The 27,983-nt window shown below is 42.0% G+C and overlaps 2 protein-coding genes across 3 annotated transcripts; one reads left to right on the top strand and one right to left on the bottom strand.

The window, feature by feature from the left end:
* Positions 1 to 478: 478 nt before the first annotated feature.
* On the top strand, positions 479 to 19,295 carry LOC115142489 (protein LTV1 homolog). Of its 2 annotated transcripts, none has more exons than XM_029681998.2 (11): positions 479 to 674; positions 1,117 to 1,248; positions 12,646 to 12,843; positions 13,412 to 13,499; positions 14,817 to 14,949; positions 15,184 to 15,394; positions 17,338 to 17,465; positions 17,617 to 17,762; positions 17,963 to 18,015; positions 18,256 to 18,456; positions 18,756 to 19,295. In XM_029681998.2, the coding sequence occupies exons 1-11, from the start codon at positions 672 to 674 to the stop codon at positions 18,867 to 18,869; spliced, it is 1,407 nt and encodes a 468-aa protein (XP_029537858.1). In that variant the 5' UTR covers positions 479 to 671; the 3' UTR covers positions 18,870 to 19,295. The 2 variants fall into 2 exon arrangements, with proteins under 2 accessions (XP_029537858.1, XP_029537857.1); XM_029681997.2 differs by having other exon boundaries at positions 480 to 674; positions 13,409 to 13,499.
* LOC115142492 (interferon gamma receptor 1) lies at positions 19,269 to 27,983 on the bottom strand. The gene is made up of 7 exons (XM_029682005.2): positions 27,741 to 27,983; positions 24,697 to 24,814; positions 23,035 to 23,216; positions 21,242 to 21,393; positions 20,899 to 21,058; positions 20,548 to 20,690; positions 19,269 to 20,291 (listed from the first exon to the last, which is right to left on the bottom strand). The coding sequence occupies exons 1-7, from the start codon at positions 27,805 to 27,807 to the stop codon at positions 19,869 to 19,871; spliced, it is 1,245 nt and encodes a 414-aa protein (XP_029537865.2). The 5' UTR covers positions 27,808 to 27,983; the 3' UTR covers positions 19,269 to 19,868.

Below are 27,983 nucleotides of genomic sequence, written 5' to 3'. Positions count from 1 at the left end.
AAACATTTTCTTACCTTACAAAAAGAAATTGAACTATATTTTAAGACAATTAAATACTCTAACAAAAAAAGCTGAATTATAAATGTATGTCTGTCCCTTAAGGTCCTTGTGTAATGTGATATTGTACCCCCTAGCCCAATTGTCCTTTGTATATTATTTATATATACTTGTGTTCCCCATGTACTTTCTGTATTGATTTGTTAATAAAAATAAGAATAATATATTTATACAAAATTACTGCCTTGCGTACAACGACACATTTTTACCTTGTCAGCTCGGGGATTCGATCCAGCAACTTTTCGGTTACTGGCCCAACGCTCCTTCCTACCCGCCAGGCTACTTACATTCCACTTGCTTGGTTTTCAATGAACAATTATTTCATACAGAGAATACATACTTTGGCAACATAATATATGAATACAAATTCAAGAATGTATAGCAATCTGATGTAGTGTATGAAGTGAACAAACTACACCCCTTTAGTCCTGTGAAATGGTTTGTTCCAAAAATGGTAGAAGCAGCGTGTGAGGAAAGAGTCGGCGTGGATAAACAACATTGACAATTTTTTCTATTTAAATCACCGTAAATTACACTTTTAGCGCGAAATAAACTGTAACAAACGTTTTTGTAAAAATAATTTTGAAGTGTGTTCACAGCGGTCCAATTGAACTATGGTAAGCACACTTTCAGCTGCCAATGTTGTTTTAGCTTTGCTAGCTTAGCATGCTATATATATATATGTCGACGGATAAGTAGCTAACTTACTAACGTTAACGTTACATACATAATACCAACTGTTATGATTGTCAATGACTATTAAACCAAATGTGTTAGTTAATATTCTTTCAAATATAGGTGAGATTGATAGCTTTAGCAATAGCCAACCAACTAGCTTGTGTGTTGGTGTTTGTTGTTAGCTAACTAGCTAGTCCATCAACAACAATTTACATTTCAAAACAGTTCTTTGTGTACTGCCTGATCCTCATATACAAAGGGCTTGTGATGAACAGTGACCACTCAACACAGGTCACTGACATATTGCTGCATCTGAGCCTGATACAGTTGACCTTAAGACTATGTAACAAGTTACATTATCTACATGCCTTTCTTTTCTAGCCTAATAAAAGGAAGAAGGCATTTATTGACAAGAAGAAAGCGGTGACCTTCCACCTGGTCCACAGAAGTCAGAGGGACCCCCTCGCTGCTGACGAGAAAGCACCGCAGCATGTCCTCTTACCCGCACAAAAGGTAACGTGTACAGTGGTTCCCAAGCTTTTCCGGTTACTGAGTATGGTTACACGCACAAAATAATGAGATTGTGGATAGTCAGATTAATATACATTTGATTAAAACGTATACATGTTTTCCAAGAAGAACAATTCCCCTAATCCGTTTACATGGACACGTCTGAAAAGCCTACCTGTTGGCGCTCTGATAAATGACGAAAATCGCTAATCAAAATAAACGTTCTACCACAGTGAACATGTTATTTTCGGGAAGCATATTTAATTCTGATTTCGAACATGTAAAGTTTGTATGTGAAAACTACTTGTAAGACGCATATGTTAAGTTGTACCATACTCACTTCATTCGTGTTAAAGGAGGCTCGCCAGCGCAGATCAAATACACCGCTGGAATGCCGATTAAGGTGTTTACATGCCCAAATAATTTGAAAGATTGCTCAGAAAAGCAAGTGTTTTAATCGGCATATGTTTACATCGATTATGACCATATGCCAATTAAGATAAACAGAGTAAGGTGTTTACATGAGTATTGCATAGAAAACGTACTCACTGTACCATCAACTGAATTTTGCTCTGCCCTGAGTACTGCTGAAGTACCCACTCGTGTGCATTTTACCAGTAGGACCTATGGTCTCATGAGTCTTGAGTATCGTGCTTCAACATCTGCATTGCTTGCTGTTTGGGATTTTAGGCTGGGTTTCTGTATAGCACTTTGACATCTGCTGATGTAGGACAGGCTTTATAAATACATTTGATTGAGAGTCTTGTCAAGTACCCCCTGTGGATAGACCAAGTACATTTACATTTAAGTCATTTAGCAGACGCTCTTATCCAGAGCGACTTACAAATTGGTGCGTTCACCTTAAGACATCCAGTGGAACAGCCACTTTACAATAGTGCATCTAAATCTTTTAAGGGGGGTGAGAAGGATTACTTTATCCTATCCTAGGTATTCCTGAAAGAGGTGGGGTTTCAGGTGTCTCCGGAAGGTGGTGATTGACTCCGCTGTCCTGGCGTCGTGAGGGAGTTTGTTCCACCATTGGGGGGCCAGAGCAGCGAACAGTTTTGACTGGGCTGCGCAGGAACTGTACTTCCTCAGTGGTAGGGAGGCGAGCAGGCCAGAGGTGGATGAACGCAGTGCCCTTGTTTGGGTGTAGGGCCTGATCAGAGCCTGGAGGTACTGAGGTGCCGTTCCCCTCACAGCTCCGTAGGCAAGCACCATGGTCTTGTAGCGGATGCGAGCTTTAACTGGAAGCCAGTGGAGAGAGCGGAGGAGCGGGGTGACGTGAGAGAACTTGGGAAGGTTGAACACCAGACGGGCTGCGGCGTTCTGGATGAGTTGTAGGGGTTTAATGGCACAGGCAGGGAGCCCAGCCAACAGCGAGTTGCAGTAATCCAGACGGGAGATGACAAGTGCCTGGATTAGGACCTGTGCTGCTTCCTGTGTGAGGCAGGGTCGTACTCTGCAGATGTTGTAGAAGTACCCCCAGGGGTTCTAGTACCCCTTATTGGGAACCACTGTGTTAGTAAAGTCTGGTACATGTACTAAGGTATTTAGTGTTGCAATGGAAGAAATGGTCACAGTTTTCATCTAAAGACATCCATTGGTTACTATATTTAGGCTACTTATCATAGTAGAAGAGTTAATCTTCAAGTCAAAAACATATTTGTTGAAGATATTCATTGAAGATATTCATTGACCAAGGACAACCAAGATATTTGGTGTGTGTAATCCTGCTTTATGTGCACAATTGTATGTTTTGTGTCAGTCTGTAACTGTTACGCCCCTGAAAACAGGGGAGAAATAATCACGAGAGTGATACGGTGTTGTATTCTCAAGTCAACATTTAGTTCAATCATTTCACAAAAGTAACACATTACATAACAGAAAACCCATTATACAAATAACACAGCAAAATATCTTATTAACAACACGCACGTTCATTCACAATCGACATAAAATGGCAGCTACTCTCAGTACGATGCTATCCTTCACTTCAACCGAGCAGGGCTAATATTACTCTCTTCAAACTTAACTCTAACTTCCTCAAGACGTTACTAAAACACACCTTAAACACTCTTGACATGTTCGCTAGTTATAACATTTAAATTACTATTTTTATCATCAATAAAATACCTGAAAACAGGGGAGAAATAATCACGAGAGTGATACGGTGTTGTATTCTCAAGTCAACATTTAGTTCAATGAGAAAAAGACCGCGAATTTCCCCAGGAATATGGGTGGAGAACAGAGCAATCGATCTCCGGCTCATAGATTAAAAGCATTTCGTAGATCACAGATTAACACTTTTAGGCACCACAAAATAAAGTAATCAATATAACGTTTACACATTACTCTCACAATTCGTACCCTTTGACAGATTTGAACTTTAACACAATTATATGAATGTTATCAATCTCTATCAACTAATACTGAATGCATATTTTAACCTTAGATGTTTTAAGATCCTCACATACTATGAACTTACTCATACTTTTCAATGTATAACAGGCTATGAATATGTCCTTTAACCTGTCACACTCTCCCCGACAAAATAAATGTTGTCCCAACATTACCAACATTGTCTTCTTCAACAGTTCGTATGCACTGGACCTAGAAAATCCTCTTCTGTAAGGTAGTACTTGAGCAGAAGTCACGGGTCACAGTTCAAATATAACTAACAAGTTATATTCACAGTCCATATCTGTTGACCAGCTATATAACATAAGCAGTATTTTCTCATACTATTGATCAACAGTCCATCAATTTTAATGATCTATATGCATAGTCTGTAAATTGTCTCTTTTGACAGTCTGTGAAATCTGACAGTAGTCCATGGTCAAACATGTCAACTCTGTAGCCTCATGTTTGCTGAAGCCCATACATGTAAGGTGGCTGAAAGTAACATTGCTGTAGTGATGGCAGCCATGGAACCAGTCCTGGTGCAGAGTAGACAGGGAACAACTGTGGCTGTGGCTGTATACTGTAGCAGGAAGGGATACCAAGCTGATCATAGGTGATACGTCTTGGAGGGTGTCTCTCTCTTTGTGGCAGCTGGTAGGCTGGTTCCTCAGGTTCAGCAGCATCAGTATATGAAGGAAAGGCAATTGGTGGACGATTATCAGGCAAATTTTCAGCAGGCAAGTTAATCTCCTCAGCAGGTAGGTCTTTAACTGTTGTCTCCTCCAGCCGCTTTTCAACAAGAGGCTGTGCTGGTAGTGTATAAGGGACTGGCACTGCAACTGTCTGTTTCACTGTTGGGGGTCTGTGTTCCCACTCTCTCGCTGGTTCAGCATTCCTCTCCTCAGGTACTGTAGGAGATGTGGGAACCTGTCGCGGATCATGATGAAGGTCATATTCATCCCCACTGTCTTCATCAGAATCTAGAGTCTGTGATGCAGGCTGGTGTCTCCTCGTTTTCTGACTTTTGTCCACTTTGGTCATTTCTGGTTGTGTCTCAAAAGGTAAGTGGTCACAGGACATGAGCAGATTTCTGTGCAGGACCCTGGAGCGTCCCCTACCCTTTTCTGGTCTCAATTCATAAATCGGCAGGTCTGAACCCATTTGTCTCACCACTGTGTGAATTGTATCTTCCCAATAGTTACGGAGTTTTCCTGGTCCTCCTCTTGGTGTCAGGTTTTTAATCAGAACTCGCTCGCCAGGCTGTAGCACTGAACTCCTAACTTTAGTGTCATAGTACTTCTTACTTCTTTCAGCGGCTTTCTGAGCATTTTCATTTGCAATGGCGTATGCTTCTTCCATCCCTCGTTTCCAGTTCTCCACGTATTCTCGCTGGTTACTGGAACCTGCCTCTGTGCACAATCCAAAGAGCATATCAACTGGAAGCCTGGGTGATCTCCCAAACAGAAGATAAAATGGTGAATAGCCAGTCACTTCGCAACGGGTGCAGTTATAGGCATAAACCAGTTTGTTCAGAGACTCCTTCCAATTTGACTTTTGTGTCTCAGTTAGTGTCTTTAACATTTGCAACAATGTTCTGTTCATGCGTTCCGCTTGACCGTTTCCCATCGGGTGATAGGGTGTTGTTCTGGACCCCGCCATGCCAGCGCAGATCAAATACACCGCTGGAATGCCGATTAAGGTGTTTACATGCCCAAATAATTTGAAAGATTGCTCAGAAAAGCAAGTGTTTTAATCGGCATATGTTTACATCGATTATGACCATATGCCAATTAAGATAAACAGAGTAAGGTGTTTACATGAGTATTGCATAGAAAACGTACTCACTGTACCATCAACTGAATTTTGCTCTGCCCTGAGTACTGCTGAAGTACCCACTCGTGTGCATTTTACCAGTAGGACCTATGGTCTCATGAGTCTTGAGTATCGTGCTTCAACATCTGCATTGCTTGCTGTTTGGGATTTTAGGCTGGGTTTCTGTATAGCACTTTGACATCTGCTGATGTAGGACAGGCTTTATAAATACATTTGATTGAGAGTCTTGTCAAGTACCCCTGTGGATAGACCAAGTACATTTACATTTAAGTCATTTAGCAGACGCTCTTATCCAGAGCGACTTACAAATTGGTGCGTTCACCTTAAGACATCCAGTGGAACAGCCACTTTACAATAGTGCATCTAAATCTTTTAAGGGGGGGTGAGAAGGATTACTTTATCCTATCCTAGGTATTCCTGAAAGAGGTGGGGTTTCAGGTGTCTCCGGAAGGTGGTGATTGACTCCGCTGTCCTGGCGTCGTGAGGGAGTTTGTTCCACCATTGGGGGCCAGAGCAGCGAACAGTTTTGACTGGGCTGCGCAGGAACTGTACTTCCTCAGTGGTAGGGAGGCGAGCAGGCCAGAGGTGGATGAACGCAGTGCCCTTGTTTGGGTGTAGGGCCTGATCAGAGCCTGGAGGTACTGAGGTGCCGTTCCCTCACAGCTCCGTAGGCAAGCACCATGGTCTTGTAGCGGATGCGAGCTTTAACTGGAAGCCAGTGGAGAGAGCGGAGGAGCGGGGTGACGTGAGAGAACTTGGGAAGGTTGAACACCAGACGGGCTGCGGCGTTCTGGATGAGTTGTAGGGGTTTAATGGCACAGGCAGGGAGCCCAGCCAACAGCGAGTTGCAGTAATCCAGACGGGAGATGACAAGTGCCTGGATTAGGACCTGTGCTGCTTCCTGTGTGAGGCAGGGTCGTACTCTGCAGATGTTGTAGAAGTACCCCCAGGGGTTCTAGTACCCCTTATTGGGAACCACTGTGTTAGTAAAGTCTGGTACATGTACTAAGGTATTTAGTGTTGCAATGGAAGAAATGGTCACAGTTTTCATCTAAAGACATCCATTGGTTACTATATTTAGGCTACTTATCATAGTAGAAGAGTTAATCTTCAAGTCAAAAACATATTTGTTGAAGATATTCATTGAAGATATTCATTGACCAAGGACAACCAAGATATTTGGTGTGTGTAATCCTGCTTTATGTGCACAATTGTATGTTTTGTGTCAGTCTGTAACTGTTACGCCCCTGAAAACAGGGGAGAAATAATCACGAGAGTGATACGGTGTTGTATTCTCAAGTCAACATTTAGTTCAATCATTTCACAAAAGTAACACATTACATAACAGAAAACCCATTATACAAATAACACAGCAAAATATCTTATTAACAACACGCACGTTCATTCACAATCGACATAAAATGGCAGCTACTCTCAGTACGATGCTATCCTTCACTTCAACCGAGCAGGGCTAATATTACTCTCTTCAAACTTAACTCTAACTTCCTCAAGACGTTACTAAAACACACCTTAAACACTCTTGACATGTTCGCTAGTTATAACATTTAAATTACTATTTTTATCATCAATAAAATACCTGAAAACAGGGGAGAAATAATCACGAGAGTGATACGGTGTTGTATTCTCAAGTCAACATTTAGTTCAATGAGAAAAAGACCGCGAATTTCCCCAGGAATATGGGTGGAGAACAGAGCAATCGATCTCCGGCTCATAGATTAAAAGCATTTCGTAGATCACAGATTAACACTTTTAGGCACCACAAAATAAAGTAATCAATATAACGTTTACACATTACTCTCACAATTCGTACCCTTTGACAGATTTGAACTTTAACACAATTATATGAATGTTATCAATCTCTATCAACTAATACTGAATGCATATTTTAACCTTAGATGTTTTAAGATCCTCACATACTATGAACTTACTCATACTTTTCAATGTATAACAGGCTATGAATATGTCCTTTAACCTGTCACACTCTCCCCGACAAAATAAATGTTGTCCCAACATTACCAACATTGTCTTCTTCAACAGTTCGTATGCACTGGACCTAGAAAATCCTCTTCTGTAAGGTAGTACTTGAGCAGAAGTCACGGGTCACAGTTCAAATATAACTAACAAGTTATATTCACAGTCCATATCTGTTGACCAGCTATATAACATAAGCAGTATTTTTCTCATACTATTGATCAACAGTCCATCAATTTTAATGATCTATATGCATAGTCTGTAAATTGTCTCTTTTGACAGTCTGTGAAATCTGACAGTAGTCCATGGTCAAACATGTCAACTCTGTAGCCTCATGTTTGCTGAAGCCCATACATGTAAGGTGGCTGAAAGTAACATTGCTGTAGTGATGGCAGCCATGGAACCAGTCCTGGTGCAGAGTAGACAGGGAACAACTGTGGCTGTGGCTGTATACTGTAGCAGGAAGGGATACCAAGCTGATCATAGGTGATACGTCTTGGAGGGTGTCTCTCTCTTTGTGGCAGCTGGTAGGCTGGTTCCTCAGGTTCAGCAGCATCAGTATATGAAGGAAAGGCACTTGGTGGACGATTATCAGGCAAATTTTCAGCAGGCAAGTTAATCTCCTCAGCAGGTAGGTCTTTAACTGTTGTCTCCTCCAGCCGCTTTTCAACAAGAGGCTGTGCTGGTAGTGTATAAGGGACTGGCACTGCAACTGTCTGTTTCACTGTTGGGGGTCTGTGTTCCCACTCTCTCGCTGGTTCAGCATTCCTCTCCTCAGGTACTGTAGGAGATGTGGGAACCTGTCGCGGATCATGATGAAGGTCATATTCATCCCCACTGTCTTCATCAGAATCTAGAGTCTGTGATGCAGGCTGGTGTCTCCTCGTTTTCTGACTTTTGTCCACTTTGGTCATTTCTGGTTGTGTCTCAAAAGGTAAGTGGTCACAGGACATGAGCAGATTTCTGTGCAGGACCCTGGAGCGTCCCTACCCTTTTCTGGTCTCAATTCATAAATCGGCAGGTCTGAACCCATTTGTCTCACCACTGTGTGAATTGTATCTTCCCAATAGTTACGGAGTTTTCCTGGTCCTCCTCTTGGTGTCAGGTTTTTAATCAGAACTCGCTCGCCAGGCTGTAGCACTGAACTCCTAACTTTAGTGTCATAGTACTTCTTACTTCTTTCAGCGGCTTTCTGAGCATTTTCATTTGCAATGGCGTATGCTTCTTCCATCCCTCGTTTCCAGTTCTCCACGTATTCTCGCTGGTTACTGGAACCTGCCTCTGTGCACAATCCAAAGAGCATATCAACTGGAAGCCTGGGTGATCTCCCAAACAGAAGATAAAATGGTGAATAGCCAGTCACTTCGCAACGGGTGCAGTTATAGGCATAAACCAGTTTGTTCAGAGACTCCTTCCAATTTGACTTTTGTGTCTCAGTTAGTGTCTTTAACATTTGCAACAATGTTCTGTTCATGCGTTCCGCTTGACCGTTTCCCATCGGGTGATAGGGTGTTGTTCTGGACCCCGCCATGCCACTGAGTTTCTTTAACTGATGGAACAACTGATTTTCAAATTCTCCCCCTTGGTCATGGTGGATGCGGGACGGAACCCAAACTTCAGGGCAAAATCATTGAAGATGAGATTTGCAGCAGTTTTACCTGACTTTGATGTGGTGGCGTAGGCTTGAGTGAAACGTGTAAAATGATCAACAATCACGAGGATGTACTCATATCCTCCTTTGCATCTGTCGAGATGAAGGAAGTCTATACATACCAGTTCAAATGGCTGTGTTGTCACAATGTTTGTCAGAGGAGCTCTTGTTGCATGGGCTGGCCTTTTCTGCTTGACACAGCTACAAGTTTTAGTCACATAGTGCTCGATGTCAGATTGCATATATGGCCAGAAGAAGCGGTCACGTACTAGTGATACAGTGCGGTCAGTACCTTGGTGTCCCATGTTATTGTGCAACTCTTCCATCACTTTACCTTTGTACTGCTCTGGTAGAACTAACTGCTTGCGGGCTGTAGTGATTCTGTACAAAATGCCATACTCTCTGAGACGCTGCAAAACTTTTCGCACATCATTCACATGGCTGTTGAATGTTTTACTGAAAACTAGCGTGTCGTCCAGATAAGGAATGCAGATGTTATCCCGGAGCCCTTCCAAACACTCCTCCATACACCGCTGAAAAGCTGCAGGAGCGTTCATGAGGCCGAATGGCATACGTATCCACTCATAGAGCCCCCACGGTGTCACAAATGCTGTCAGTGGTCTGCTTTCTTCAGAGATGAACCCCTGGTGATACGCTTTCCCCTGATCTAAGAGGGAGAACCAGGAATTACCACCTAAACTGTCCATGATGTCTTGGACCCGAGGGATGGGCTGGCGGTCGGGATGTGTCTTTCTGTTCAGGTCTCTGTAATCTATACACAACCGGAGGGTCCCGTCCTTCTTACGAACGCACACGACAGGTGAAGAATATGAAGAGTTTGACTTCCTAACCCAGCCCTGGACTATGAGGTCATAAATGTAACCCTTCATCTCCTGATACAGTGGCCTGGGCACTGACATGTATGTGCGCTTTACTGGTTCAGAGTCCTTTAGAGAAATAGTCATTTTCAATCGTTCAATGCAGCCAATGTCATTGTCTGCTCTGGAGAAGGAGTGACACTCTTCTCTAAGCATTTTCCTAACAACCTCTCTCTGTTCTTCGGTTAGGTGAGTTAAACCTACTGGTGGATCCCACTGTTCAGTATCAGTACATGGGGTTCGAACGCTGGTGTGATTCACTGTGGCTGAGGTGACAGTTTTTTCATAGACTTGGGCAGGTAACACAGTCATAATGGTTTGTACTGTACCGATTATTGTGCGTCCTAGCAGGGCAATGTCGTGGTCAGTGGGGTTAGAGACATCAAGCAGGATAACTGGAAAACCACCTTTACTGACTCTGACTAGTGTGTCAAAGAACTCAAGATCATCTGGCCACTGCGGGTTCAGGTCTGGCTGGAAAAGCATTGTCATGTCATCTTTGAAAGGCTGGGAAGCTACACGGCACTCAATCTGAATGCTACTGTGTTTTGGTACAGCAACCTTCTCTTTCTTGGTTTTCACTGCGTATTCATCTGTCTGTTCTGCGCTAACAGCCTGTATAAAAGCCCTCACCTTGTTTCTTTTGAGGCTTGGGAAAGCTGTTTTTACTGTACTGTATAGTTTAGTCTTTTCGGTCATTGTCAGGATGTGCTCGATAACATTGAAACCTATGATGGGATGAGATAGGTGACAGCCTTTCATTACCAGCACTGGGATGATCAGTTCCTTTGTTTGGTCAGTTTCAGAGGCTAGACGAAAAGTTGTTTCAATCCATCCCAGGTACGGCATTTCAGTCCCATTTGCTGCAGTCAACCTTAGATCATCAGGTGAGTCCAAGATTTCTGAAACATCTCTCAGCCTTGCGTTTGGGAGAGATTCCTCTTTCCATCGTTCATCAATGACCGATACCTGAGAGCCTGTGTCCCATAAAGCTTGGAGGTGGTGGCGATTCAGGTGACACTCAATAAGGCACTGTCTGCCGACTAGCGAGGTGACCTTACGGGGGTGGCAACCTTGAGCTAGGGATGGTAAGGAGTGGGCATTTTTCTCTGTGCAGGAAAACCTTTCACTGGTAGAGTCAATTTTCAGGTGAGTGCATTTTTTCTTATGTTTCTCACATTTCTGGGACTTTTTGGTAGCTACGGTTAACACTCGTCCCTCAGCGGTAACCCGTTTCCGTTTAAAGGGGCCTCCCTTGATGGTCTGGCTCCCGGATTTTACATCCAGCTTGAAAATGTTCTCCACTCCCACATCGGAAGCAGTGTGTGCAGCGTGCATCTGTTCTGGCCTGCTGGCAGACAAAACACCTCCTTGGAGCTTGAGCAGAGTGGTTGGTATACCGGTTAGGTGCATATTGATGCTGTGCAGGGTCAAGTGCTTGGGACCGACTGTAGTTGCTGTAATACTGCTGCTGGGAAACAGGTGGCTGGGGGTCCCTATCTGGCCTCCTAACTGGGGGTGGGGCATAGGCACAAGGCTGTGACTGAAACATAGGCTGCTGTAATGTCTCCTTAATCTGAGCAATCTCTGCACTGAGACCTTTTAGAGAAGCTACACCTGTCTTAAGTTCAGCTAACTCTGTTAACAGTTCTGCGGGTATTGTAGCTTTGGCTTCCTTCACAGGACACTTTGCAGATGGCATATCCTCTAACTGGACTACACTTACAGTTGTAGCAGGCTGTGGGGCATTAAAACGCTTTTTGTTTCGTCTTTCTCTCTCATTAGCACAAGCAATGTTAAGCTTCTCTAGCAAAACCTCATCTGATGTTTCGCTCTCTAGCAGGAGAGGCTGCATGTCTATCCTGATACTGTCACTCTGGAGACCCGTAAGGACTGTGTGAAAACACATGCTCTGGACTAGAGCAGGGTCATACTTAAGCCCTGATTCTGACTCCTGGGATGCAAACATGCAAACCCATTATAAAAATAACACAGCAAAATATCTTATTAACAACACGCACGTTCATTCACAATCGACATAAAATGGCAGCTACTCTCAGTACGATGCTATCCTTCACTTCAACCGAGCAGGGCTAATATTACTCTCTTCAAACTTAACTCTAACTTCCTCAAGACGTTACTAAAACACACCTTAAACACTCTTGACATGTTCGCTAGTTATAACATTTAAATTACTATTTTTATCATCAATAAAATACCTGAAAACAGGGGAGAAATAATCACGAGAGTGATACGGTGTTGTATTCTCAAGTCAACATTTAGTTCAATGAGAAAAAGACCGCGAATTTCCCCAGGAATATGGGTGGAGAACAGAGCAATCGATCTCCGGCTCATAGATTAAAAGCATTTCGTAGATCACAGATTAACACTTTTAGGCACCACAAAATAAAGTAATCAATATAACGTTTACACATTACTCTCACAATTCGTACCCTTTGACAGATTTGAACTTTAACACAATTATATGAATGTTATCAATCTCTATCAACTAATACTGAATGCATATTTTAACCTTAGATGTTTTAAGATCCTCACATACTATGAACTTACTCATACTTTTCAATGTATAACAGGCTATGAATATGTCCTTTAACCTGTCACATAACCACTGTCTGTGTTCAGGTGGAGGTGGAGAAGCGGCAAGAGGAGCAGAGGGAGTTTGGGGTGTTTTTCGACGATGACTACAACTATCTGCAGCACCTGAGAGAAACGGCTCGGCCTGTAGAGTGGGCTTCATCTGGCAAATCACAGAGAGGCAAACGTACCCATGAACTCCAGGATGGGGATGACGAGGAAGATGAGGAGGAAAAGGTTACTCCTGTAAGTTTAGCAGGAGGTCCAGTGGTTGTTGCTGAGTGGAACGGTTGTGAAAATGTTTGGGCTATATATTGGACCAAACTGCTTATGGTGTAAATGTAAATACAAGGCAAAATTATCTGGTCCTTTGTTAACACTGTAGATAGCTGGATTAGTTTTTAAAGGCTGGAATTTGGGAGATCAAATTTCCCCAGTTGTGACATGTCAACACATGACAGTGGCTTTCACGATGGGGTGGCAGGTAGCCTTGTGGTTAGAGCATTGGGCCATTAACATAAAGTTTGCTGGATCAAATCCCAGAGTTGACAAGGTAAAAATCTGTTGTTCTGCCCTTGAACAAGGCAGTTAACTCGCTGTCATTGTAAATAAGAATTAAAAACAAAAATCATATTGTATAGGTTGTGGTAGGAGTGACTGTAGGATGGGGTGTGGGGGCAACATTAGCTATCATGACTACATTTCTATGAATAACCACTTTGCATTTTATAGTCACAGTGCGTAGGGTAGGCAGTTTTATTTTAGGTAATTGTGATAAATGAAAGTATTAAACATTCTTTTTTAACTTCAGCAGACCGTCTCCTTCAACTTGCCCTCCTCTGTGTTTGCGTCAGAGTTTGAGGAGGAGGTGGGAATGTTGAACAAAGCTGCCCCCATCTCAGGTAAGAGGCCTCTGCCAGTAACAAAACCAAACTCCAGAAAGATGCCATTTTGGGTTATTTGTTTTATGGCCAGGTCATTATTCTAAATCAGTGAATTCTTCAAGTTAACTATTGTCCCTCATGGCAAGCTTCAATGCCATACAACTCTCCTTCCGTGGCCTCCAATTGATCTTAAATACAAGTAAAACTAAATGCATGCTCTTCAACCGATCGCTACCTGCACCTGCCCGCCTGTCCAACATCACTACTCTGGACGGCTCTGACTTAGAATACGTGGACAACTACAAATACTTAGGTGTCTGGCTAGACTGTAAACTCTCCTTCCAGACCCATATCAAACATCTCCAATCCAAAGTTAAATCTAGAATTGGCTTCCTATTTCGCAACAAAGCATCCTTCATTCATGCTGCCAAACATACCCTTGTAAAACTGACCATCCTACCAATCCTCGACTTCGGCGATGTCATTTTCAAAATAGCCTCCAATACCCTACTCAACAAATTGGATGCAGTCTATCACAGTGCAATCCGTTTTGTCACCAAAGCCCCATATACTACCCACCATTGCGACCTGTACGCTCTCGTTGGCTGGCCCTCGCTTCATACTCGTCGCCAAACCCACTGGCTCCATGTCATATACAAGACCCTGCTAGGTAAAGTCCCCCCTTATCTCAGCTCGCTGGTCACCATAGCATCTCCCACCTGTAGCACACGCTCCAGCAGGTATATCTCTCTAGTCACCCCCAAAACCAATTCTTTCTTTGGCCGCCTCTCCTTCCAGTTCTCTGCTGCCAATGACTGGAACGAACTACAAAAATCTCTGAAACTGGAAACACTTATCTCCCTCACTAGCTTTAAGCACCAACTGTCAGAGCAGCTCACAGATTACTGCACCTATACATAGCCCACCTGTAATTTAGCCCAAACAACTACCTCTTTCCCTACTGTATTTATTTTATTTATTTATTTATTTAGCTCCTTTGCACCCCATTATTTTTATTTCTACTTTGCACATTCTTCCACTGCAAATCTATCATTCCAGTATTTTACTTGCTATATTGTATTTACTTTGCCACCATGGCCTTTTTTTGCCTTTACCTCCCTTATCTCACCTCATTTGCTCACATCGTATATAGACTTGTTTATACTGTATTATTGACTGTATGTTTGTTTTACTCCATGTGTAACTCTGTGTCGTTGTATGTGTCGAACTGCTTTGCTTTATCTTGGCCAGGTCGCAATTGTAAATGAGAACTTCTTCTCAACTTGCCTACCTGGTGAAATAAAAAATAAATAAATAAAATGTTTTGTCTCAAAGGACCCAGGCTGGACATGGACCCAGACATCGTAGCTGCTCTCGATGAGGACTTTGACTTTGACGACCCAGACAACATGCTGGATGACGATTTCATTTTGAAGGCCAACGATGTCAATGGAGCTGTTGGCGTGGGGTAAGAATATATACTTTATATCAGTTTAATTTGTTTTTACCAACCCTTAGTCCCATTAATTTGAGCTATACCAATCAAGTTACAATTGTTGAGAAAGAGGATTGCTTTTTGTGGTTTCAGTTTCTTACTGAGAGCTGGTTGATATCTGCTAATTGAAGTCGTGTCCCAATAAGGCTGTGCTCTCCGAATTCTCTTTGTGCTGTTGGAAACCTCTCTCTGTCTCGCTCATTGCAGTGACGATGATGAAGAGTGGGAGGATACAGAGGAAGAAGAGAGCGACTCTGAGGGGGACGTTGCCTCTGGTGATGAGGATGGCGAGGGGCGCCCCAGGGAGTTCATGTTCATGGACGAGGAGACGAAAACTCGCTTCACAGAATACTCCATGACCTCGTCAGTCATGAGGAGGAACGAACAGCTCACGCTGCTGGACGACCGCTTTGAGAAGGTCAGTGAGCCCTGGACATCCTTTTTGGGTTTGGACCTGGGTTGCATTTTGTGACCTTTGGTAAAGATAAACTGTGAGTGACTGGCTGTTCTAACAGCATAAACACTCTGGTAGGGCTGTGGAGGTCACAATTAAGTCAGTTGTTGATTGTCAAGCAAATAACTGTTGGTCTCACGGTAATTGACATAAACACATTTAGTCTCTCCTGGCTTCCACATTTTAAGAAGTCTAATACACGTTTGGGTTTTATGTTTTGATTTTTAATACATTGTACGGCTGCATGATGAGACTAATGATGATTTTAAATAAGTTGCTTGAAAATGCATGAGCTCTGCTTAGTTTTTTTCCGCAACCTGTACACACCTGTACATAGCCTCTCATTGACAATTCGACAAGCACTTGATAATGCCTCGGATTTCACGGCGGCATCCCCTTTGTGGCCGTAATGCACCCTAAAAAAATCCATGCCTTTTGCGGCCCGGAGTGCTGCGTTGTGCCCTTCTCCCTGAGTGCGCTGCGCAATCTGAAGCGTCTCTCACTCACACGGCTCTCCGTCACGTGACCGGGTCTTGTTCACAGGCTACAAGTTAAGACCGGCGCAACTGCTGGCGTCCTTATCCAATTCCGAGGTGCATATTGAAGATCTTGGAAGAGCTGTCCACATTTACTTTTTGTCAGCCAAAAAGATGAGTAGGCCTAAAGAACAGCAAAAGCAATAGCCTATGTCTATCTACTATCCCCCATAGTACAAAAGTCTATCTATTTTGTGCGAGAAATAAATATTCCAAACATAGTCTGGGACAGTTGTGGGATGCAATGGATCCCAAATTAATACAACCACTAGCATCAACAAAAACTTTTTTATGCAATGTGAAGCAACAGATCAGAACATTTAGCTTAAAATGTTGATAAACTATTCAGCTATTTCTTCACATTATAAGCGCAAATGTTCCATTAGCAAAAAACACCATCAAGTGACCGCAAATAGGATTATGTATGTAGTGCTTTTATTATTAAGGTGCATTTGTATGGTGTAAATTATCTTTCCCAAACTTATGTTTGCTTATGTATGCCAGTTAGGCTTTACACCCCTTGTAAAGCAGATTAATGTGCCTAATTTTAAGAAGTTATTTGGCCACTTTAGTTGCGATACAAACTTTATTACAACATATAGGCCGATGGGCTAGGCTACATGAGGTGTGTGACTATGATTCGAACAAGTCACACAAAAAAAGATTCACAAGTGATAGGCTAATATTGTCAGCCATCAGACTATTCTTAATTTAATCTTGTCTTTACATATGCTAAATAACATATGTGTGAATTTGTATTTAGATTTGACCATTATCATGTGTCAACACGGGCAGCGGGAAAAATACATGTCATCTATGCACTTAAATAGCGAATGGGGGACGCTTTTCCCCGTGGTTTATTTTCATGCCAGCCAGGTAGGCTATACTCCTGTTGTAAAGAGAAGCAATGTGCTTAATATTAGGAATGTTGAGAAATAAATGTAGTAGGGCTAGCCTAAAGAAAGCTGATGGGATCCTCTTTTTAATAGAGGCCATCACTCTGTTTTTCTATGTTGCGCAACATGAGCTCATGGGCTCTCATGAAGTGTTTTGATTACATTTTCGAATACATTTGCATTGATGTCAGAGTGATTAGAGGGAAAATTAGGTGCTGAGTACCAGGCAGTTTGGTAGGCTACTAATGACCAGCAGCTTCAGCTTGGAGAAGCCTAATTACCGTGACTAAACAGTCATGTGGAATTTGACTGGCTTCATGACTTGTGACCACCGGTGTGGCGGTAATACTGTCACCCGCAGCAGCCCTACACTCAGGTGCTGATTTCAACTAATGATATTGATTTAATTCAAACAATTATTTCAATTAATATCATTGTATCGTTTTCCAAACTTGTTTCTGTCTGTCTCCCATAGTTTTTCGAGCAGTTTGACGAGGATGAGATTGGGGCCCTGGACAACGCTGAGCTGGAAGGGCATATCGAGCCAGACAGTGCTCGCCTGGAGGAGGTCATCAAAGACTACTTCAAGCAGAAGGAGTTAGAGTGAGTGTGTGTGTAACTCTATAGCCATAGCAATACTCTTAGATAAAGACCGAAGTAGACGTCCTCATTGGACACAATGGATTATAAGTCTTTGTGTATGTGTGTTTAACTATAGATAATGACAGTAATCGAATCAACTGTATTCTTTCAGCTACCAGAGGCCTGACGCCCTGGGTCCTAAAGAGCTGCCAGTGGTGAGGGAGGAGGAGGAGGAAGATGAGGACGAAGAGGAACAGGAGATGGAGACCATTGTCCTGACGGCACCAGCAGAGAAGTGGGACTGTGAAACCATTATCAGTAAGTGAGTCTACTAACCGTGTTGCTATTACCTCTGTCTGTTCAGTAACTAACACTTTAAGATTACCATTGTAGTACATGCCTGATGACATAATTCTGTTCTGATGACATACGAATTGGCTAGATGTTTGTTACCATAATTACTACATTTTCTTTTTTTATGAATATTTGAAATCCTTTGTTTTTCTTTACTATCCAAGGTACCTATTCGAATTTGTATAACCATCCAAAAATCATCAAAGATCCACCAAAGGTAAGAAATGTTTTTCTCTGTCGGTTGTTTGAGCGAAGATAACAGAAAGAAATACATTGTCACGTATTAAGTTGCATGTCTAACGTTCAACATTTTGAGAGGCTTTTAGCTCGTCTTCCTACCCAACATTAGCTACTAAGTTGTGAATTCAAGGCATCAGCTCAGGGCCATTGTTGCTGTTGATATGAGATGCTACACAGTACAGACCGATAGTGGTGTATTTCTGTGTTCTCTAATCAGGCCAAGCCCATCCGAGTATCCACCAGGACAGGCATTCCTCTGGACGTCCTTCCCGGGAGGGGCCTGACAGCCAAGCAGGCTGAGCGCATGGAGCGTATCAACGACTCAGACCTGCCCCGCGTCGCCACACAGCACCGGCCTCGCGAGGAGAGCAAGGAGGAGCGGAAAGCCAGGAAACGGGCCATCAAAGAGGAGCGCAAGGTAGGTTACTATACTCACGACTAATGTCTGGCCCTCCCTACTGGGTGTTCATGTGGAGAATTCATTTATTATTTGGTGGGTAACAAAATTGTTGAAAAAGCTCCTGGAACAATGGTCATAGTGTGCTCCATTTAAATATCACTATCTCTCTATCTCTCTCTCTCTATATATATATATCACATTCTATAATTATTTTTTTTGTAAGTGTCATCTATGAATACGGTTCAAGTATTTAGATATCTTGTAGAAAGCTTTTTGTCCTTCACCATTGACACCATATTGCTTGAATGTTTCTACAGGAGCGAAGAACAGAAAAGAAGGCCAACAAAGAGGCGTTCAAACAGGAAAAGGTCTATCAAGAGAAACAAATGTTGAACCTGCGTTCCAACGTCCAGGGTCTAAAGCTGTCTTAGCTGCCCAGATGGAAGATGAATTGGGACTGACTTTGTGCTCATCCTCTTAACTGGTTTACTGATAAACAACAACCCTGCAACTGCCATTTTGCAGAGGACCCCAACACAAGAGGACTATGGGCCGTGTGACATTCTTTGCGAAGAGTTCAGAGATTGATGTAGCCTGGTCACAGATCTGTTTGTGCTCTCCCCAACCCCTATGGTCGTCACAGTAAGAGTCTACAAGACTGCACAAACAGATCTAGGACCAGGGTAATTCAGATGTTGTTGTTTTTATAGATCAACTGTTCTGAAGGTAGCATGTCAATCATCAGAGTGCAGTTCACAAAACATTCTACCGTATACAATAAAGCTAAAGATTCTTCCTGGGGGGTTTTTGTCGAGAAGAATTACAGAAAATAAAAGTCTGTGGATATCTTTAGTAAATACTGAGTGTTTGATTTGGAGTAGTGTGTCATTCATTTGGTTATTCAATTATATTTCAATGCCCAACAAGCCAAAAGTTTTTTACAGCCTGAGTAAAGTTTACTGATGATTAGTTCAGCCCACAGATTTAGACTGGCGATAGATTTCCAGAAATCTCACAGGGACCATAAAAAAAGAAATACAACAACAGAAAATAACAATATTCAAAGTGTTAATCGTTATCTAAAATTATAAGAAACGTCACGATGAGAGAAACCCCAACACTACATAGAGACCTAAGATGACAACATAGCATGGCAGCAGCAAAACATGGCACAAACATTATTGGGCACAGACAACAGCACAAAGGGCAAGAAGGTTAAGACAATACATCGCACTAAGCAGCCACAACTGTCAGTAAGCGTGTCCATGATTGAGTCTTTGAATGAAGAGCTACACCACTGAAGACGTGATTGAAAATCAGTGAGGCACGACAGTGTATCAGTGTACCTAGGTAAACCAGTTCTGTGAAGTCATTGTCTTTCACCTATACAGTGAAAGGTGTGATTTACAGAGGCCTGAGTTCAGAGGTGCTCAGGTGGAGCCATAGCGCACCACTACATCTCCTGCACTCATCTCCACTTCCAGTAGAGGAATGTGTTGTCTGTCATAGCCAGAGGCTGGGGAATCCATGTCCTCCACCTCCAATGTCCTTGAGTCTGATTCCTCTGAGTCATCTCCACACAGCAGCACAGAGCATGGCTGTGTCACCTTCAGAAGCTCAGACCGTAATTGGCTTCTTCTGTCAAATAAGTCCTCTCCCACCTGCCCAGAACTAATGGGGTATTGAAGGTAAGATGAAAATCCAACGCCAGTGGTCGGTTCCTCCTCCTCTTCGGAAGTTTCCAACATGCTCTGGGATGTGGTGGTAGCTTGTTCTATGCCACTGATGGGTGCTATGATCTCGCATTGCAGTTGCATTATATTCTTGTCATGTGGGATTGATAGGATTGAAGCCTGTGAAACAATAATACATAGCCAAATTGAGATTAGTCAGCTCGGGGTGTATGGTTACTCTTTTGGACCAGAAAAGAAACCGATAACATATACTGTTCTAGCAACAAGCAAAAGCATCGGATAGGATGATCTTGTCCCAGAGGGGAAAATAGTATACGACACACAGTACTGCTGTATACATAATATACACTATATTTTACACATTCTACATAATGCATACATTGCACGTTACCCACCATACACATTATGCGCTTACCAAAGTCTTTGGAAAATTGGACAAGTTTCTTTTCCTCATACTTCTCTTGCAGAGCCTTATTGTCACAAAGACTACAAAGGCCACAATGCCAATGATGATCAATGGCAAAAGCATGAGCAAAGATGATTTCAGTGAAATTGTTTCTGCAGATAGATAAACATATCAGTCACTGAATCACTTAACTAGCACACCATGTCATTGTGAGAACTTTCCATAGCCATTATTCATTTTGACTATAATAATTCATCAAAACTGCAATAATTCATACAAACAAAATGCTAGAATTAAATAGCACCTACTTGGACCAGACATAACAAACAAATGTAATGTCAACAAAGGTAGTGTACTTACTGTCTTCATCGCCACAGATGGGTCCTATTCTGCTGAACATCACTTTGCGGCTCATTGCATTCCCCTCCAGACTAACACAGTACTGCTCCTTGTTCTCTCGGACCGTGAAGTGATGGCGACAGACTTTGTCTTTTATCTGACACTTAAAAGGGCCTTCAGTCTGCAGACAGAAGAAAGAATATGAAACCAGTAAATCAGCTAATGCCAACACCATCGTTAAGTATCCATTAGTCATCATTACTTATGCACTGAGCAAAGTAATTAAATGGATATAACCAGTGTGTACCCTCTGTATGTATACTGTAGATTGTAACCAATTAAGGGACATTTTTATCATACTTACATTTTCATAGGTTACATGGTAAAGGAAGTGTTTGTCATCTTCACGTATGCGAGACTCTTTCAGTTCTGTGTACAGGTGGTAAGGGTTGTCGAAGCTAACTGTGACCTCCATATCTTTCATTGACACTTTTACAGCAGGGAAATCCAACTTGCCTGAGATAAAATGAAAAGGGTATTTGAGTAGAGTTAGAGAAAAAGCCTGCAGTAATGACTATACTGACCTGGAGGAGGACTACCTCAATATACTGACCTGGAGGAGGACTACCTCAACATACTGACCTGGAGGAGAACTACCTCAATATACTGACCTGGAGGAGGACTCCCTCAATATACTGACCTGGAGGAGGACTACCTCAACATACTGACCTGGAGGAGGACTCCCTCAATATACTGACCTGGAGGAGGACTCCCTCAATATACTGACCTGGAGGAGGACTACCCCAACATACTGACCTGGAGGATGACTACCTCAATATACTGACTTGGAGGAGGACTCCCTCAATATACTGACCTGGAGGAGGACTACCTCAATATACTGACCTGGAGGAGGACTACCTCAACATACTGACCTGGAGGAGGACTACCTCAATATACTGACCTGGAGGAGGACTACCTCAATATACTGACCTGGAGGAGGACTACCTCAATATACTGACCTAGAGGAGGACTACCTCAATATACTGACCTGGAGGAGGACTACCTCAATATACTGACCTGGAGGAGGACTACCTCAATATACTGACCTGGAGGAGGACTGCCTCAATATACTGACCTGGAGGAGGACTACCTCAATATACTGACCTGGAGGAGGACTACCTCAATATACTGACCTGGAGGAGGACTACCTCAATATACTGACCTGGAGGAGGACTCCCTCAATATACTGACCTGGAGGAGGACTACCTCAACATACTGACCTGGAGGAGGACTCCCTCAATATACTGACCTGGAGGAGGACTACCTCAACATACTGACCTGGAGGATGACTACCTCAATATACTGACTTGGAGGAGGACTCCCTCAATATACTGACCTGGAGGAGGACTACCTCAATATACTGACCTGGAGGAGGACTACCTCAACATACTGACCTGGAGGAGGACTACCTCAATATACTGACCTGGAGGAGGACTACCTCAATATACTGACCTGGAGGAGGACTCCCTCAATATACTGACCTGGAGGAGGACTCCCTCAATATACTGACCTGGAGGAGGACTACCTCAATATACTGACCTGGAGGAGGACTACCTCAATATACTGACCTGGAGGAGGACTACCTCAACATACTGACCTGGAGGAGGACTACCTCAATATACTGACCTGGAGGAGGACTCCCTCAATATACTGACCTGGAGGAGGACTACCTCAATATACTGACCTGGAGGAGGACTACAAGTACTTCGATTTTGTCATATTTACACAGTACCAGTCAAACGTTTGGACACGCCTACTCATGAAAGAGTTTTTCTTTATTTGTACAATTTTCTACATTGTAGAATAATAGTGAAGATATCAAAACTATGAAATAACACCAAAAAAGTGTTAAACAAATCAAAATATATTTTATATTTGAGATTCTTCAAAGTAGCCACCCTTTGCCTTGATGACAGTTTGCACACTCTTGAAGGAGTAGGTGTTTCAAAACTTTTGACTGATACTGTACCTCTCTGTTGCTTGGATGGATGTCATTTTTTATGTCCCAAAAAAATCACATTTCTTACAAGGAGGAAAAATATTGGTATGTTTTCAATGCTCACTTTGAAAACCCACTTTTGAAAACATTGTACTTACACTTGATGGCAGCTGCAAGGTCTCCTCTAAATGTGAATATCGAGGACTTCAGAGATGCCGATTCCTCCGTTTCATCACTGGCCGTTATAGTCACAAAGTAGCGATCCAATTCTTTAGCATTCCATATGAAGTGGGAGAGGTCATAATGATGCTGTTTAGTGTAATCCAGTGGAAAACTAAGGCTACAAAAAAACAGGGAGCATTAGATACATTTAACAGAAAGACGGCACTCAACCAACAAACAGAGTTAGAAACTGTTAATAGATCATGTGTCATAGTTGAATAAGCAGATACCTCTGTAAGGATATCGTTTCAAGTAACAGGCTAATCCCTGTGGTTAAGGTATCTGATGCTATTCTTTTCAATCTAATTATATACACTGAACAAAAATATAAACGTAACATGCAACAATTTCAAAGATTTTACTGCGTCACAGTTCATATAAGGAAATCACTGGAATTGACTGAGTTACAGTTCATATAATACATTATTTAGGCTCTAATCTATAGATGTCACATGACTGGGAATAGAGATATGGTCACAGATACCTTTAAAAAAAAAATAGGGGCGTGGATCAGAAAACCAGTCAGTATCTGGTGTGACTACCATTTGCTTCATGTAGCTCGTCACATCTCCTTTGTACAGAATTGATCAGGCTGTTTATTGTGGCCTGTTGAATGTTGTCCCACTCCTCTTCAATGGATGTGCGGAGTTGCTGGATATTGGCAGGAACTGGAACATGCTGTCATACACGTCGATCCAGAGCACCCCAAAAAATGCTCAATGGGTGACATGTCTGGTGAGTATGCATGCCATGGAAGAACTGGCACATTTTCAGCTTCCAGGAATTGTGTACAGCTCCTTGTGACATGTGGCCCGTGCATTATCATGCTGAAACATGAGGTGATTGTGTTGTGTGACAAAACTACACATTCTAGAGTGGCCTTTTATTGTCCACAGCACAAGGTGCACCTGTGTAATGATCATCCTGTTTAATCTGCTTCTTTATATGATACAACTGTCAGGAGATATGCTCACTAACAGCGACGTTAACAAATATGTGCACAGAATTTGAGAGAAATAAGATTTCTTTAGTGTGTATTGAACATTTCTGGGATCTTTTATTTCAGCTCATGAAACATGGGACCAACACTTTACAGGTTGTGTTTATATTTTTGTTCAGTATAGTTAGACAAACTCATATTTCATCAACAATTAAAGCATGATTTTACAAACATGAATAAACATTTAGGGCCGGTTTCCCAGACACAGACTAAGCCTAGTCCTGGACTAAACTATATTTGAATCTCCATTGTAACATGCTTCTTAGTTCATGACTAGGTTTAATCTGTGTCCGGGACACTGTCCCTCATTGTTCTTTCATAGTGTATATCAGAGGAACTTATTGTGAGGAGCTATAGGAGGACGGGCTCATTGTAATAGCTGGAATGGAGTTCTGGAACGGAGTCAAACATGTTCTTTATGTGTGTTTTTGTACCATTCCATTCAAGCCATTACAATGTTCCCATCTTCCTATAGTTCCTCCCACCAGCCTCCTACCATGGTGTATATGTCATATGTAAGCCATTATGAAGTCATACAAAACCAAGTCAGCAGTAGCCTGTAGTAGCTACTACTCATTAGAATACCAGCAGAGCTCACTTGAGATCACTATTTATTTTCAATTTGAAGAGAGGTTGACGAAGCAGTTCACTGTAGTTCCAATAAACAGTTGTCTGAAAGTTGTTGCAGCTCACTGACACATTTTCTGGAGGTGGAACTGTCCAGGAAAAGAAGACATTACATTTAGTTAGTAGGCTTATGCAGGCAAGGTGAAGAACCTGCCATGCAGGTAGTCTCAGTGTTAACATCTTGAGGCTTTGCTCATGAGGGTTAGTACCAAGGGAACCTTCACCAGAGTACATTGACTCGACTGGTTGTTCATGGCAACAGCTTTGGAGCAAAGGCGAAACAGTTCCACCTGTCTTGGTAAAGTTATGTATTCAATCATAGGTATAATTTCAAATGTGATCTAAACTTTGAAGATTGAGTGTATGCAGTATGTGCTTGTTGATGCCCCTGAGTTGATGCAACCTGTTTCCTCCGTAACCACCCCCATGGATAAGCTAAATAAGGCAATCCCCCATTGGTGTCATCTAGACTACAGAACAAATCATTATTTTTCTTATTGAAAATATAAATACAGTTGCACAATGAGCACTTGTCTCTCAAATACATCATTACAGTTGATGGTTAACGAGCTAGCACATTTTAGCATAGACATGACAGTCAAAACACCTCAAAACATCCCTTATGAAAATAAATTGCAGTCAGAGTGTACTATAACTGCAGTACACTGTGGTATAATTAAGCAATATGGCTTGAGGAGGTGTGGTATATGGTCAATATACCACAGCTAAGGGCTGTTCTTATGCACGACGCCAAGCAGAGTTCCTGAACACAGCCCTTAGACGTGGTATATTGGCCATACGTCACAAACTCCCAAGGTGCCTTATTGCTATTATAAACTGGTTACCAATGTAATTAAAGCAGTAAAAATACATGTTTTGTAATACCTGTGGTATGTGTTCTGATATACCATGGCTGTCAGCCAATCAGCATTCAGGGCTCAGCCAAACAGCATTCAGGGCTCGAACCACCCAGTTAATAATTGCAGTTAGAGTGCAGTATAAATGCAGTATGATGCAAACACTACTTCCAAAATAACCGTTTTTTTTACTGCAGTAATTTTCCAGTGCAATTGCAGTACACTGCAATTAATCTGCAACTACTGGGTCCAAAATACCACAGTTGACTGCAGTTACTGCACTTTTCCTGCAGTTTCAGAACTGCAATCTTTTTTCTAAGGGATGGTATCAATAACAAGACAAAATGAGCCACCTACGATTCCCCATATGGCAGCTTCTTGTAATTGTTGCTAACTATCTGGCTATCAAGTATCACAACAACACACAGATTTCTGCCCCAATCAATCGCATCATGAAAATGATGCACTTCCACCGATGGGGGAGAAAGCGCTTTGATATGATTTAGTTTGTTTTCAATAAACATTTGAAGGATGAATATAGTTTATGTTGTCAACAATCTAAGCCAAGCCTGTCTGTTTTGCCCCATAGTTGTTCAAGCGTCGGTTTTGTTGCTAAATAACCAACCCCTCTATACACACTAAATCAAATGAAACAATTTGTTTATCAAAGTGTGATTAAGCAACACTAGCTTCCTCATGTCAGCACCTTGGGCAATTTCTGTTAGACAGCTATATGTTCAACCAAACGACACATCACAACTCTCATCTCAACCAGAGATCTCCATTCACTTTTTTTATTTGTATTTATTTGACCATTAGTTTACCAGGTAAGTTGACTGAGAACACATTCTCATTTACAGAAACGACCTGGGGAATAGTTACAGGGGGATGAATGAGCCAATTGTAATGTATAAGACACTGCTTTTGTCCTCCTTGAAAATGCCAGGTGAATATTGGCAGCAATGGGGAAGCAAATAAGAGTGTTACTTTGTCCAGGTGAGTTGGGCTACATTGTTGCCCGTCTGTATTCATTCAAAATTCCTTCTCATAAACTATTAAACCAATTTTGCAACACTGCCTTACCCACAATCAATTTCAGAAAGCACCTAAGCATTGTCCTGTTCATGCTTATCACAGTAAAGTACTAATGTTTGTTTCATGAGCCTACTTGAAAAGAACAGAAAGGTCTGCACATTGAATTACCACTTTTATTGACAACGTTTCTTCGTCAGGTCAAGAGTGTTTAACAGTCTAAGCAAGCACTCAAGAAGATAACCAGTCCAGGGATTTGCCACACACCACACCCGTGTTAAACCACCCGTGTTAAACCAAGCGGCTTCTAAACAGCTTCTACCCCCAAGACAAAAAACTCCTGAAGGAGTTCTTCGAAGGGATACCCAGACCATTTGCATTACCGGTACCCCCCTGTATATAGTCTCGCTATTGTTATTTTACTGCTTCTCTTTAATTACTTGTTACTTTTATCTCTTATTCTCATCCATATTTTTGTTTAACCGCATTGTTGGTTGGGGGCTCTGTTGTATTCGGCGCATGTGACTAATACAATTTGATTTGGTTTATTATGATACCACGGAATCTGATGTTAACATTTCATTATAGTTTAGGTAAGCTAATGTAAGATTATAGTTTAGGTAAGCTAATGTAAGATCAAAGTACATTTATCTAACAGCTATGTCCTAAGCAAATTGTTGCCTACCTACTGTATGTTAGAATTCAATACAAGACTCATCAACCTGTGGTTTTATTAGTTAGAATTGAGGAGCGGATGAGCCATAATGGGGAGTTGCCTGTAGAGTCGGTTTATGTTAAGGGCAGGTTCAAACACATGCAGACTTCTCAGAATTACTGCCCATTTGTATTTTTCTAACATCATTTGGGGACATTTCGAGGTTAGGATACTGGCAAAAGATGATGTGAGCTGATTTAGTACATAGTGTGTCGAATTATTACAAGTGGGCAAAACACCATGACTTTAAAAGATAACCTACAGACAAAATTGTTATTACAGTATTATTACATAGCTAAGCCTATTACCGCAAATCATCCCTTCCTATTTGTAATCAGAATAATAACCCACACTATTCTTCAATCAAAGCAATGTAGTTTTCAAAGTTTTCATTCAGGTTAACCAACTTACCCAGTGTGGAAACCGCTGTGACCAAAACCATCAGGAATGTCAGTGAAACACAAAAAGCCAACATCATGCGTTTTCAAATACAAATCCACGAAATTTAAGGAAGCGAAATAACAATGAGATACTTATTCTTAGATTATTTATTTTTAATTTTTAAACAGCAATCTACCTTTAACCTAAATTATAAGACATAACCGCAAAGCTAAAGTGTGTTATCAGACTAGTGTCGGTCGTTGAAGGAACTGG

The sequence above is a fragment of the Oncorhynchus nerka genome, linkage group LG15, assembly GCF_034236695.1.
Source record: "Oncorhynchus nerka isolate Pitt River linkage group LG15, Oner_Uvic_2.0, whole genome shotgun sequence".
NCBI lineage: Eukaryota > Metazoa > Chordata > Actinopteri > Salmoniformes > Salmonidae > Oncorhynchus > Oncorhynchus nerka.
The sequence above is the reverse complement of the archived record's forward strand: the minus strand, read 5'-3'. Positions and strand labels throughout refer to the sequence as shown.

Coding starts and splice junctions, on each gene's coding strand:
- LOC115142489 (XM_029681997.2), top strand. Junction 17,466..17,616: donor TTCAAGCAGAAGGAGTTAGA/GTGAGTGTGTGT, acceptor GTATTCTTTCAG/CTACCAGAGGCCTGACGCCC. Junction 18,016..18,255: donor TCATCAAAGATCCACCAAAG/GTAAGAAATGTT, acceptor TTCTCTAATCAG/GCCAAGCCCATCCGAGTATC.
- LOC115142492 (XM_029682005.2), bottom strand. CDS start 27,807: ATGATGTTGGCTTTTTGTGTTTCACTGACATTCCTGATGGTTTTGGTC. Junction 24,815..27,740: donor CACAGCGGTTTCCACACTGG/GTAAGTTGGTTA, acceptor TTTCCTGGACAG/TTCCACCTCCAGAAAATGTG. Junction 20,292..20,547: donor CCAATTTTCCAAAGACTTTG/GTAAGCGCATAA, acceptor ATTGTTTCACAG/GCTTCAATCCTATCAATCCC.